Source organism: Malus sylvestris, chromosome 17 (genome assembly GCF_916048215.2).
Source record: "Malus sylvestris chromosome 17, drMalSylv7.2, whole genome shotgun sequence".
NCBI classification, from domain to species: domain Eukaryota; kingdom Viridiplantae; phylum Streptophyta; class Magnoliopsida; order Rosales; family Rosaceae; genus Malus; species Malus sylvestris.
The window spans coordinates 12005966-12020727 of NC_062276.1; the positions used below are offsets into that span (position 1 = coordinate 12005966).

A 14762-nucleotide genomic window follows, 5' to 3' on the forward strand; every position below is an offset into this window, starting at 1 on the left:
TTGGGGAAGAAACGGAGAAGCTCCACGCATAAAATTTCCATATCAAAGAAGGAATGGAGTACCACAACAATATTGACACAATCAGGAGGATTTTTGTATGCGCTCAGCTAGATCACATGGAACTCATTACACACAATGATGGGCCTTACATGTTTTTCTGTTTCTGTAAATACTCGACACAACTCACCGGGCGCATACAATGCTCTACGCAGAAGCAGCCTGCCAATAGCTTGATTTGTTGAACGAAGGGTAAAAAGAATACACCGACGAAGTTCACATCTGTCCTATAATTGACTTTTCTATAGTTTGCTGCACGCCTTACAATGTTTAAGTTTTCTGCTCTACAAATGTATCAGTTCATTTTCAAGGCTGTTGAAAAGAGTCCACTCCTTGCTCATGATGATTACCAGTTGGTTGGCTGACAACCGGAATATCCAAGCTACTTGCTTCTGATTGGGAGGCGACTTCTCTTACATCGGCTATCCTTGCATCTTGAGCCTGAATATCACTCCATTCACCGTCACCTACTGGCCGTAGGTTGACTTGACCCTCAGCCATGTGAACTACACTCTCCCCTGCTACCGGAACTGCTCTAGAAACACTGAGGCATGCTTTATCAACATTTCCTTGGGACAAGTCTACATGTTTAGTCAGGGGTGTATTTCCAATAGACTCAGACTTCTCCTCAAACACTTGCTTTGTATCAATGTGATGTCTGTTAATGGGGAAAAGGTTGATTAATCAACATTGATGATAACTTGATAAGGGACAAAAAGGATTCAATGCATAATAATCCCGAGCAACTTATATATTGGGTAAAAGACAGAAGGTACCAAACCTTTTAAGTTGCGCTTGCAACGTATTCACATATTCCAGAAGTTCTTGCTTGTCTTTCAGCGCAGCTGATTCTTTCTGCACAGCCTCCTTTATTCTAGCTTGAGCATCTGCCTCCGTAACCCTGACCTTCTCCTCTGCTCTCACAACAGCTGCTTCTAATATCACAACACGCTCTCTGGCTTTCGCAAGCTCAGAACGCCACATGTGTGCCTCTTGGAGAGCAGAATCTCTCTGCCTAGTCAATTGGTCTCTTTCTTTGCTCAAGGTCGCAACCTTTTCTTCGGAATCTTTTAGCTATAAACATAAACAAAAGCCATAAATAAAGTAGGACAATAAAAAAGTTCTCTCAAACAAAATTCAGCTTTTCATTTTCCAAATTAAGAATATATAGTAGTGGAAGGGGAAAAGAAAACAGATCAATTATTATTCAAATGACTACACATTTAAGATGTAGCAGAGCTCATCAATACCTTTGACAACGAAGATTCCAGCTGCTTCGCTGAATCCCTTTTTAAGCGATCAATTTCTGCACAAACAATTTTCCTTTGTTCATCTATTGTATGAGCTGCAGAGGCTGCAGCCTCAGCAGCTTCAGCAGTCTCAGTTAATTTCTCTGCTATTTCTTTAATTGTTGAATCGCGTGAACGAAGGTCCCTAGCCAAATTATGTAGTTCGTCATCTTTGACCCGAAGTGTCTCCTACAGGACACAGAGGCACAGTCACAAGGATGCTAGGTGAACATAATAATCCCAAAGAGAAATTACATTTAAATGACTGAAATAGAATATCATTCTTTAACAAATTATACTGTAAAGTGCATTTCAAATGAAGATAGGGCACTGGACTTTAATTCATTTTTTAGAACAGAATTAGATCACAAGCAGAGTACCTTCATAATTGCAAAATCATCCATTGGACCATCAGTTGGCTTATTGGTTATCATTCCCAAGGCATTTCTCAAAGAAATGTGCATTGCTGCCTCGATTTCCTTAGAACTCTCCGCAGCAGTTGAATTGGCAGCAGCAACTACTGCTGCTACCGTTCCTAGTTTTGCAGAGCCATTGCCACTCAAGGAATTCACAGCTTCTTTGTGGGCCTTTAGAACCAATTGTGTTGCTCTGATTTTCAGAGGCAAAAAATGAGAAAGAGCAAAAGAAGACAATATTAGATGAAACATTAAATACCGGAAACTTTATGCTTAATCTTGTCTTAATTGAAATGAGTCGCCATATATCATATAAGAAATAAAAGGGAAATAAAGGAAAAGAGAGTGGAATTATAGTCAAATTATATGCATGGGACATAATTTGCTTATTTCACTATAGCAACAGAAATTTTCAGTCTTGAGACCATCAATCGCCATCCAAATGATATACAACGGACCACAGCTTTGTTATATATAATATGTAATTTTTTATATAAAGGACCACAACTTTGTTATATATAATATGTAATTTTTCATCCTCCTTGAAAGACTGACACACGACCAATCGTTTTGATCTATTTCTTTATCTCCTCAATATAATGGAATGGTATGACTCAATACGAAGGATCTTTCCATCTTTCACGATTCTTTCTACACAATTTTTTTCGATAAAAGTTTGGTTCAAAGGCCACACCTAATCTCTTTATCAATGATTCAATGAAATATCTTGGATCTATGTTAAATTAGTGGATACATGTATCACTCGAATGAATTTAGTTATGATGTCAATTAGGATACATCTTGAAACAATTCATTGTATTGATACTTATCAAATCCAATATCAATAAACAGTTTTATTTTACCCATATTATATACTCCAACCCTATGTTTCAAAGACATTATACAAAAATATACATCAACCATATCCATATGATGCTTGAATAATATCTTTTGAGCGAAGCAACATCAGATGCTAAGAGACATTTTTTTTTTCTCCTGATGTCAAATTTTAAGATAAATAACTTGCTAATATACATCTTAAAAACGAGGAAAACATGGAAAAGCAAATACATTTGAGCCTGTAAAAAAATGCCAACTTCACAATGGCAAACCGCATGTGAAGGATGATCTGAAAAGAGTATTAAAACTAAATTGGGACATTAAGAATAAGTCTTCAGAGTAAAATTAGACCCTAAGCATAGAAAAGTTCAAATTCTAATCCCCTTGTTACTTCCCCGACCACACATCGATAGATACCTATGTTAGCTAATTTCTCATTTGGACCAGCAGCATATAATATCTTCAAAAGATACATCCTAGAGCTTATAAAGTATTTATAAGAGGCACAAAAAACAAAACTGTACAATATATAACATCTACGCAATAGCCACAACATATTGTAAAGGGAAAGAACTTACTGCAGCGTTGCTACCCAAGCTCTAGCTGCCCCAGGAGTCTCTGCACAAAGGAAGTAGTCTTTTTTCTGCGGGGTCCCAATATCTAAAGAATATAGTTAAGAAGTACGAAAGTCCAGCTTTACAAGAGTGCCTGTTTTCTATAGCAGTTATAAGATACAACCTCACTTTGTTTTCAACATCAAATAAAAGTACTAGAGAAAATAACAGAGGATACAGAAGCAGCAACCGTCATACTTTTGCAACCCACTGAAACCACAAACCAAAAAAATACGTTAATAACCAATCAAATTAAAGCCTGCTGAATGACTAATGTACAAAACGTGATATTATGAAAAGCGTTAGTCTTACTGGAAGTTCACTGGAGATAGGGTAATTGTGCTATTCGCATCAAATAGAATGGTTCCCTTGACAGTCGGCTCATTTCTCCTAATCCTAAATCATAACAAGGTATAATGTTGGTCAATGCATTTATAAGACTTGAATTGAAGCGAATGTCAGTGCAAAACTAACTTGTATTCCATTCTCCCTGTCGTCGGGTCTAAGATCATCCACCGCTCGTTCCATTTTCTCAGCTGTTAAAGTAAAAAACACAACACATAAGCTAATTTCCAGATTGCAGAACAAAGAGCACCACACAGACCAACTAACAAAAACCACCCCCAGTGTTCAGTTTCCAATTCGAACTCTTTCAAGCATGATTCATCAAAATTTCGAAATTACTGAACTTCAGTAAATTCAGCCGGAGCTTATAAAACCTTAAATTAATCAAACATTCTGTAATCCGCATTATAATTTCTGCAATAAAAATCCAACAGAATCGAAATTCGAAATTGACCCAACAAAAAAAAACCTGAACTTTCGCAAAACCCAGAAATTAATCCTAAAAATAAACATAGAAATCACAGAAAAAAAAAGGGAGGTACGGAGGATCGTACAGTCTCGGATCGCTTGAGAAGTGGACCCTGCAACAAGTTCCGACCCGAACCCGATGCGAGCTGACGCTTGATCTTCTCCAAGCTGTTCTCTGCGTCCGTAGCTCGCTGCTCGATCGCAAAATTCAGAATTTAGCTAACCCGCGGATATAAAAAATAAAAATTCGATACATACATACATAAATAAATGGAAGAAAAAGTAAATAGAGAGAGAGAGAGGGACTGACCGGAGAGGCGCCATTAATGGTGGCCATGGAAATGGGTGGATCGAGATGATCGAAAGCCTGAGAATTTCGGTGAATTTTTGAAGGGATTTTTGGTATCGGATGAGGTTTTTTCAGTCGTTCAGAAGGCTGGTAGGTTTGCTTCTCGGACTAGCAGGTGAACGACGATGATGCCTTCTAAGTTTTCGACACGCATTTAAGAAAAAATTAAAATATGAAGAATAGTGCTTTGCTTTTTGACTAATCTTTTCTCCGACTTTGCTTCTTGTCGCTTCGGTTTTTTCAGTTCACATCCCAAACTATTACTACTTGTCTAGTAAGACTCTCATCCCGATCTCTTTCCATCAAGTCCACCCAATTACTTAATTTGAATCTTTAAAATTTGATAAAACGGTTAAAGTTATTATAATTTTTAAAAGAGCTTTCTGTTTGTAGTCATTGGATCAAATTTCAAGGGTCGAGATTGATTGATTTGGTGGATTTGATGGAAGGGATCCGGAGATGATCCATTTCCTATTGGAATGTACTTTTATGGCCAAATATACAAGAAAATTTTACATGGTACGAGTATATTTCTACATGACGTTGTATGTTAATAAAATAATTATAGATGGATAAAAGTTTATACATGATGTTAATTTATATGCACAAGACTCACCATAGTGGTATACTCGTATAATGTAAGTCATTTTCTTAATATAGCATAGGTTGTCGAGTTCTTTTAAGTACAGATCACCAGATAGTATGCATTTGGATGCTTGATGTTTTCGATTTGTAGTCATTAGATAATTGAATCACGTATTCAGTGGTTTATTAATCTGTTTCAGGTTATAGGCCGGTCCATCCTAAATTTGTAAGCCCACTAACTTTAGAGGTGTCCAAAAAAGGGCCCAATTCCATCAATTTTATTGATTTTGTTGAGTTTCCAATAATAGTACAACAAACAAAGTTGAATCGTGATTAATTTAGTTTGGTTCGTTTTAGCCTGTATAAAAACCGCGTAAATCAAATCAAACTGCCTATCCTAATTTTGTTATTGTTCGGCACTTGATATCAATCTTCTTTGTTATTACTTGGATGAACTATTGAATGCCCTTAGGATGTTGTTGATTGTTATATTAATGATTTTGGCTTTCGTAGTTCGGTTAAGTTCTTTTCTCTTTCATTTCAACTCAAACTGAACTAAACCGTACTGAACTGCTTGTTAAATACATTATCATTTTTTAACCATTTTATTGTTTGCATGAACTATATACTATGCTAAAAAGGTCGTACCCAGTGCACAAGGCTCCCGCTTTACGCAGGGTCTGGGAGAGGTGAATGTCGGCTAGCCTTACCTCCATTTATATGCTAATTTGGAATTTTACTTGCTTGCCGATGCTCATTTGGTTTCGATATTTTTCTTTAGGGTGTTTTGGAAGATGACCAAGTTATTCTGGATCGAAATAGCAAACTGGGGATGTTTCTCCGTCGTTGCATATTTGCGTTTAATCTTTTATCCTTTGAGGTAATGTTACTTTTTTATTTATTTTCTTGATGCATACTCTTTGTTTTTCAATTCTTTATATATTCAACGGTGTCTGGAATAAAAAACTGTTTCATCCTCACTCCAGTATTCGAAAATCACCCCAAAATGTACTAAAAGATTGTTGTCTCCTTTATTTGGGTTAGTGAAAGCGTAAAGGGAATGGCTTTTTAGATTAGAAACTCAACTTTCAAGTGCATGCCTTTTATACACTGTACTTTTAGCAACACATGGATATGGGCATTGGTGGACATGAGTTTTGTGTTTGTGTTGTGCTTATCGTTGTTAGATTTTATAGGAAGGAAAGCTTTGACAGGGAACTACCATTTCATATGATTCTAATATTATTGCAGGGTGCAAGCCATCTTTTGACAAGTATAGAGATGTACTGTAAAGAAGCCATCTCAAGTTATCCTCCATATGAGTCGCCTCACTTGGATGATTCAAGTAATGATTTAGAAACGCCTCCAGAATATGAGAACATGGAACTGGAGAATCTTGTTTTTGAAAAAGTCACTGAAGAAATCGAAGCAAGACAAAGAGCTGGTGGAAGTGTTTCTTTTAATCTTCATGCACCCAAAGCACTTATTGGATTGGTTGAAGGTATAAATGCTAAGCGTCATCCTCTTGAAGCACATAGAGAGGCTACGACATCATATAGGCCTTTGTGATTGACAACAATAATCTTGAAAGCCTATTGTATAAAATTGTTTCTGAATCAAGTAGGACTCACTTACAATTTATGCTTGTACAAATCATTTATTTTACTCTTATCTGTTTAGAACGTTGAGAGCAAAGCTGGCATGCTTGTTATGCTGAACATTGTCTGCCAACAAGTAGCCCAGCTCACTACTTTGGGTTCCTTATTAATGGATTTGCTATAAAACGTGATGTTTACTGATGTTGTTGAGATGGCAATCGTAATCGTGCATAAATATGCAGATATTGAAGTCCCTGGTGATCCAGAATTCAAACATGGTGGCAATAGAGAAGATTGTCATTATGCACATCCTACAAGCAGTATATTAAGTGATCTTGATCCCACTGCTGGGCTATTCCTACAGACAAACTGGCAGATACAGGGATTTTTACAGGAGCAAGCTGATGCACTTGAAAAGTAAGTGGCATATACGTTTGTTAATATTTTGGTTTTCCTATTTGTTTAATGTACTTTAGGCTGTACTGAATCTTGATTTATATCCGTTTGGTAGGCAGGGGAGCTCTTTCTCTTTAAATGCTTTTGAGCTCATGCTTAGGCAGCTTCAAAAACTGGCACCAGAGCTACATCACGTTAGTAACTTGCACAAATATTTTTCTTATTTGGTAACTTGTACTTGCACTTAAAAAGTATGTTTCTTTATCATTTTGAATTTTGATCCAGGTTCACTTCTTGCGTTACTGGAATGGTCTGTATCATGATGATTTTTTTGCTGCTTTGGAGAATGCTCACTGCTATTTTGATTACAGGTACGTTAGAACTCAGCTCTGCATGTAGTTTGGTAATTTCTTGATAAAATTCTGTTGTATGAGTTTCTTTTTCATTTAGTAACCCAATTTTGAAATATTGAACGTAAATTGGAAATGGTGAGCCATGACTCTGCATCGTGTGTTCCTATGAAAGGAGATACTTGTTATGACTGGATGCATCACTACGCTTCATGGCTTTTCATGCATGTCCAATGGCATGCTCCTAGTCTTGGTTACCTATATGAAAATAAGTTTGATAGATTTTGGTGGTCTTAGGTTAAGCCATTAAATGAAAGCTTTCAAACTGTAATTTTATGTTAGTTGTGTTACCATCGATGTCCATTATTTTTTTCTTCTATGTGTTTATAACAAACAAACTAATCCAATAAATATATTAGTTGACGGGATCGGTATTCAAATAAGTGAAAACAAAAACTGAAAATTGAAAATGAAATGGTTATCAAACGGTTAGTTTTAGTGCCATACTATTTTAATGGGGATATGATATCTTGCTTGTTTTGAGACATTTTTCTTTTCATATGTCATCAGTTCCTCTCTTGCCAGATTTAATGCACTTGTTCATGCAACTTGTTTTCCTGATGTTTCAAGGTAATTTTTAACTGAAAGTATCACAAGATTTACATATCATGTTTCTATTCCTATCCATTTTTATAACTTGAGCCTGACTATTTCTTGGATGTCCTCAGTTCATCTGACACAGCATTAGCATATTTGAAGCTCATCCAACATCTAGCCGTTTTTAAAGGATACAAAGGTTAGATAAAATACTTGAGTACTTAAAAAGAATATATTTTTTTGTAGATGCGGCCATATCAATTTATGGTCCGAGTACTCTATCTCCCTCTCATGTGCATCACATGCACGAATGTTGTTGATCCTTGATGACTAGTATATTTTTCTTCTCCTTGTTTAGAGGATTTTGCTGCTCTTGTTGAAATAGCTATAGTGAAGTTTTTATCCATCTCAAAATCAAGAATTTTGTTACTAAAACTTCAGCTGCTCCATGAGCATGCTTTACATAGGTAAGTTTACTAGGTGCACCATTTCATGAATATTTTGATTCATGTACAGTATTTTTTTTTATGTCTATGTCGGTCATGACCTTGCCAAATGTAATTTAGAGGACATTTGAAGCTTGCCCAACAAGTATGTGATGAGCTTGGAGTCTTGGCATCATCTGTCAGTGGCGTGGATATGGAACTGAAGACGGAAGCAAGCCTCAGAAATGCTCGTACATTGCTTGCAGCAAATCAGTTCAGTGAGGTTACACATTGAACTTCTTACCTTATAACTAGACTTCGTCTTCCCAATGTGTGGCATGCTTTTCTTACTATTTTGGAATTTCACCGCAGGCAGCAGCTGTAGCACACTCCCTTTTTTTTATGTGATACACATTCAATATCCAGCGTTCTTATTTTGCTAGCTGAAATCTACAAGGTACAGTTTTACATTTGGTACACGATGTGGTTGGAGGTTCAGGCAGACTAAACTTTTCTTGACAACCTGTCTTCTTTGCCACATATCTCTGTTTGTCTATTAACAAAGTTCCTCTTCTATATTTCTGCAAAGCTAAAAGTTCTTTTATTTCTGTTTCCCAGAAATCAGGTAATGCTGTTTTAGGTCTTCCATATGCATTGGCAAGCCTCTTGATTTTGCCAGTCATTTAATCTGGATCTTCTTAAAGCATCGGCCACACTAACACTAGCTGAGTTGTGGCTCTCGCTTGGATCAAGTCATGCAAAAATGGCGTTGAGCCTTGTACATGGGGCTTTTCCTATGATTCTTGGTCAAGGAGGTTTGGAGCTCCGTGCTCGCGCCTTTATTGTAGAAGCAAAATGCTATCTATCCGATCCAAGCTTTTCCAGTAAGTAAAAAGTAACCACTCTTTAATTAAACCATAAGCAATTTTGTTGTTAATCATTGTACCTCAAAATGTTGCCCCATTTTCTTGAGCTTTGATGTATCTATGCCTTTTCTCATAACACATTTCATCATCGATTAAGTTTTTCCTTTGCTGCCATCGTCAAATTATACTTGGCTGTATTTTATTTTATGATCAAACATATTTTACACGAAGTCCTAAGTGTTTTCGCATTTCACTAGCCAGTTTTTGGAAGCTTTGATGATGTGCTGGATTCTCTGAGACAAGCTTCGAATGAGCTTCAATCAATTGCTAGAGGTAAAATATACTTCTGAGTTTTGAGTTTTCGGAAACTTATGCTTTTTTATTGGCTAAAAATGGGAGTCTGAGTACTACTGAGTCGGAACCCCCGTTAATGGCTGTGAAAATGCTTCTGGTGTGCAGTATCACGAATTGGCGGCCGAAGCTTTCTATTTAATGGCAATGGTATTCGACAAACTCGGAAGGATAGAGGACAGGGAAGACGATGCAGCTTTGTTTAAGCAACACATTTTGGCTTTGGAGAACCGTAAGACGAGGAAGATCCTCTTATCAACATGTTTTGAAGGCAGATGTATATGTCATCTTGACCAGCCATTTTAGATGGATCGTGATGCTAAACATCCTATTTCGATTGTATGTCGGCCTGTATCTTTGAGAAAGGAAGAGTTTGAATATTATAACTTCATGATGAGAAATATATAAGTACACAAATTAAACCCTCTTTTTATCAAATGTAGTAAAGTATGTAAGTAGGGATCGTTCTAGGCCGGGGATTAGGAGGTATTGCTAAATCACTTGGAAACTGACTTGAAAACGTAAAAACAAAGTTTAAAACACTAAACTAGACTCAAAGAATGCAAAACTATACTTTAAAATACTAAGATAAACAAAAAGATTCAAAACAGCAACCAAAGACTCAAAACTGCCTTAAAAACACTTTCTGGGCAGTTTTGGGACTCTAACACAAACTTGGACGAATTTTGGTTTTCTAATGAACTAAAACACTTAAAAACATAATCTAAGACAAGTTCTAATTAATATGACTCAAAGAAATAAGATGGGGTTGATTTTGGACGAAAATAATTAAATTAAGACAAGAACGAAGTAAACAGATTCTTAGACAAATTTGGGTGAATCAAAACACTTAAAAACACAAATTAAAGTGATTACTAACTAATCTAACACTTTGAAATAAATGGGAGATTGGTTCTTGACGAATTTGAAAACAAAACAAACTTTGTAAAATAAAACAGATTGTAAATGAATTTGAATGAAACTTATGGATGAAAGGCTAGCTAGGAGGTTCTTCTCCACACATGTCACACTTGCATACAAAACGATTTCCAGTTGCTTTTCGATAAACTATGAATACTCAACGCCCCAAATTAACCGTGAATTGCACTAATTAACCCTTAGTTTTTCCACAAGTTATTGGGTTGGATGATTGCATACGACAACCCAAAACATTCCCTACAAGTTCCCTACATGAATTGCATAATAGAGATACAAGCAAGAATCATTAAGTTCTATGAAAAACATAAGCATTGACGAGGCACTCGTTACTATGATTTGCATGAAACTTATGCCAAGAATTTACTTAACGTGATTGTGACTAGCAACCTTCACTACTTGTGAATATAAGTTCATAACGATTAGGTGAAACTCCCTTATATTCTAGCGTCAAATTCATGCATGAAAATTAAGCGTGCACTCTCAACCAACATACACAAATCAGTTTTTATATAAACGGATAAGTAAATTGAATTCACAACTTATGAATCACAACTGGATGTAATCAAATCATATTGCAAGCATGAACATAGTTTCGAATCACCCCCTAACTAAGAGGGGTTTAGTTCCTCATACTCACAAAGCAAAGATGCATAAATTTAGACATTAAAAACAAAGATAGAAAACACCTAGAAACGCTCCAACACTCCCAAGGCTTGGGCTTAGGCACGGCACCAGGTTTCTTCTTCTTTCTCCTTCCTTGCAAGCTGCGGCACTAGAGGTTTTGGACAGGTTTTGGGTGGTTTTTATGGTGTAGAATGGATGGGGAATGGTATGGAAATGTTTAGGGTTGATGGGTGGTGTGGCTAGGGGTGATTTTTGGCTGAATTTGGAGAGAATGGTGGTGGAAAACTCACGGCAAGGAGCAAGGATAAAATAAATTATGGTTGATGAATATGGGAGGTGGTATTTATAGGCTTGAGAGAGGACCACTCCATTTCCTTTACATGTGCAGCTTGTGTGGGTGTGAGTTGTCATGTTTCCCCTTTACATTTACATACACATGCTTCATCATTTCAATCACCAAACACCCACATTTTCTGCCCATGCCATGTGCTCCATGTGTATGCTTTCTTTGCCATGTGTTTGCTGCCATGTTCTTTGCTTTGCCATTACACTTGCACACACACATGCTTCATCATTTCCATCACCAAACACCCACAATTTCTGCCCATGCCGTGTGCTCCCATGTGTGTGCTGCAACATTCTTTTCTTTGCCATGTGTTTGCTGCAACAAGGGGTTTATTTAAAGGGATAAAGGAAATAAAACCCTAGGTTAACTAGGTAAACAGAAATTAAGTCTAAAGCTTCTACAATTTAGGGAAACAAATCAGAAATTTAAAGGAAATAAGCTAAAAGGTGTGGCAAGGCTTTAAAGTAGATTAGGAAAGTGTTTAAATGCAAGATTTAGGAAAGAATGACTCTTCCTTGCACGGCAAGGAAGAGTAATGGCAAGGGTGGAGCACACGGCTGGTTGCTTATTTTTGAACACTTCGTTCTTTATTTGTCTTGAATCCAATTCTTCACATCATCATTCAATCCTATGCTCATTTGATCTTCAATTTCGTCCATCTTCTTACCTCCAAGCATATGCAATCCATTTGATGCACAAAAACTGCTCCAAACGACTCCAAAATGCACATGTATGCATACTTTGTCCTTAAAACCTGAAAACACATAAAAGTGACTTTAAACACTAAAATAACTAAAGAAACACAACGTAAACGTACGAGAACAAGCCAATTAAGTCGCATAAAAATGCTCCTATCAAATTCCCCCACACTTAGCTTTTGCTAGTCCTCGAGCAAACAAAGAAATAAAACGAAACAAAACAAATAAAACACAACCTAAACCTTCCAACAATTGCCTCAGGGATTTCCAATGCACATGACATGTTAAAAATCATTATCCCCATAGATTTGAGTCATCTTCACACTTAAGCACATACTTAATCATAGTCACCACGTACTAGTTCACATTTAACCAATTAAAATATGATTTTGAATGTAGTAACATGCCTTAGAGAATTTGCTCAAGTCCTTACAAGATATTCACTCAATTTTCACTAAGATTTTCTAACTACACACCCTATACTAGTTATATGTGAGAAGATTGATGTAAACATGAAAACGAACGCTCACATATATGTATTACAAAGAAAGCGATTTCTGGAGTTATTAAGCATGTTTAGATATGATCTCATGAATGGAATGCTACTACTTAGATGCGAGAACCAGTGACACCATATGCTCATACCAAATTCAAACTCCACAAATTGAAACACATAACACTCAAGATTGAAGTCAAAGGTTGTAACGGGGCTTGGGGTGTTGGCTAACAAATGAAGGTAAGGGAAAACAAACGTTCTTAAAGCAATAGCAAATAAAGTAATGAACTTGAACTTAGAATTCACTTAGATTGCAGAAATCAACTTTTAGACATAAGGGAAAGATTTAAACAACTCTTAGGGTCAAATTCAACTTTTTTTTTTTTTTTCTTTGCACGAATTTTCTTTTCTTTTCTTTCCACCCGTGCTTATGGCGCACTACTTACATGAGAAACACTTCCCCCACACTTGTTTTCTGCCAAACATTACTCAAAAGGAATTCAATTTGAATCATGCTTTATTATGCTTTAAGAACAAGGGTATGGATGGTCCTAATCTAGGCTAGGTGGAGATGATGTGATTAACAAAGAAAAACAGGCTTAACAAGGCTCAACGGGGTTTACCCTTGAACATATAATGAAGTAGTATAATGGCAATTTGGCTAAGGTGGTGGTCACTACACAACTTCTTCTTGAATATGTGTTATGCAAATCAATAGCATGTTTTGAATGAAATGGGCATGAGTTCTAGCATTTGGAACTAAATGATGAAACGCCTTCTAAGTAGTAACCAAGCAAAGAATAATGAGATCATGCAACGACTTAGAAAACAATAATGCACAGATTATCAACTCTCCAAATAACGTTTAGGCTCAAGTCTCACAAGGTTGTAGCGTTTGTTTGAGTTCCTTCCTTCAAGCATGTTACAAAAACTAATTTTTCCTTTATGATTGCATGTGAATTCATAAATTATAACTACAACCAAGCATAAACCAAAGAGCATATCAAACTTTCATCCATGTATATAACTCTCTTTAATAGTCATGTAATTAAAAACCAAATCCTCATCATTGTGTTGGAAGGTACCCTAAGACACAAAATAAACATACAAAAACAACTCTTTTTGGGTTTTTTTTCAAAACAATTTTTTCAAATTTTTATGAGATTTTTGGATTTTTATGTCAAAACACACTGAAACACTCTAAAACAGCTTTAAAACACTTAAAACAACAAGGAACAACACTAGAAGTAATGGGTGATAAACTCCTACGAATTTCATGCAAAACAATAGTTACCCCCCCACACTTAAATCAAACATTGTCCTCAATGTTTCAAGCATAAACTCACACAAAAACAAGCAAATAAACAAACAACAAATAAACATGACAAGTATAGCAAAGTAAACAAAAAATAGACAGAGTAGAGTTTAAGAACGCAAATCTGGTTTTGGAGATAGATGATCTTGTTAACTTTCCACAGCTTTAATCTCGAACTGGTTTGGAATTCTGAGCGAGGAGTATTAGAGTTCCTTGGTTTCAAATCAGACTCCTTCTGCTGGGTTGATTTGATTGTGCAGTCCGCATTCTTCTCTGCTTGTTTCTTCTGCACGGTAAGCAGACACGAGGTATAGGTGTTTGTCTGTTTCTTTCTTCAATCTTTCCAAGTGCCTACCTCTTGCTTTCTTTCTCCTTATCCCTAGCTGAGGATGAATTGGTAAATTGTCTCCACATGCTTCGAGGTATCATTTTCACTTCCCTTATCTGTTCCCCAGGCAAATGTGGTAACGAAGCGGAAGCATAAGATGATGAAGATGAGTACTCGAGAGCAAGGCTAGGTAAGCAATCAGGAAGGGGTTCCAGGCAGTCGGTTCTTGATCGGAAGATTGATACCAAGTGCTGGCTGATTACTCACTTTCTCATTGTCCTAAAACAACTACAAGGAGAAGGACAGGGAGAAAGCATGATATGAGATACTCTTGCTTTCAACCTTCATGATATGAAATACTTTTGCTTTGGATGGGTTGTTTGCAGAGGTACCCCAAGGAATAAGGAACACTGAGTGACTCGAGAGGGTTTGTTGGAAAGGCATTCTCGGAGATGACGGAAGGTTATGTA

The 14762-nt window shown here is 36.6% G+C and overlaps 1 protein-coding gene and 1 pseudogene across 1 annotated transcript; one reads left to right on the top strand and one right to left on the bottom strand.

Moving 5' to 3' along the window:
* LOC126611152 (uncharacterized) lies at positions 1 to 4528 on the bottom strand. The gene is made up of 10 exons (XM_050279341.1): positions 4340 to 4528; positions 4116 to 4220; positions 3691 to 3752; positions 3529 to 3612; positions 3395 to 3426; positions 3181 to 3262; positions 1727 to 1955; positions 1308 to 1535; positions 839 to 1131; positions 1 to 715 (listed from the first exon to the last, which is right to left on the bottom strand). The coding sequence occupies exons 1-10, from the start codon at positions 4364 to 4366 to the stop codon at positions 364 to 366; spliced, it is 1494 nt and encodes a 497-aa protein (XP_050135298.1). The 5' UTR covers positions 4367 to 4528; the 3' UTR covers positions 1 to 363.
* Positions 4529 to 5744: 1216 nt separating this feature from the next.
* LOC126611797 (anaphase-promoting complex subunit 5-like) lies at positions 5745 to 9815 on the top strand (annotated as a pseudogene).
* The last annotated feature ends 4947 nt before the right edge of the window (positions 9816 to 14762 follow it).

Bases quoted from the DNA above. Each gene is read 5' to 3' on its own strand.
- LOC126611152 (XM_050279341.1), bottom strand. From the start codon at position 4,366: ATGGCCACCATTAATGGCGCCTCTCCG. The intron at 4,221-4,339 runs GTCAGTCCCTCT...GCGATCGAGCAG, and splicing joins CCATTAATGGCGCCTCTCCG to CGAGCTACGGACGCAGAGAA. The intron at 716-838 runs GTTTGGTACCTT...CCCCATTAACAG, and splicing joins TTGCAAGCGCAACTTAAAAG to ACATCACATTGATACAAAGC.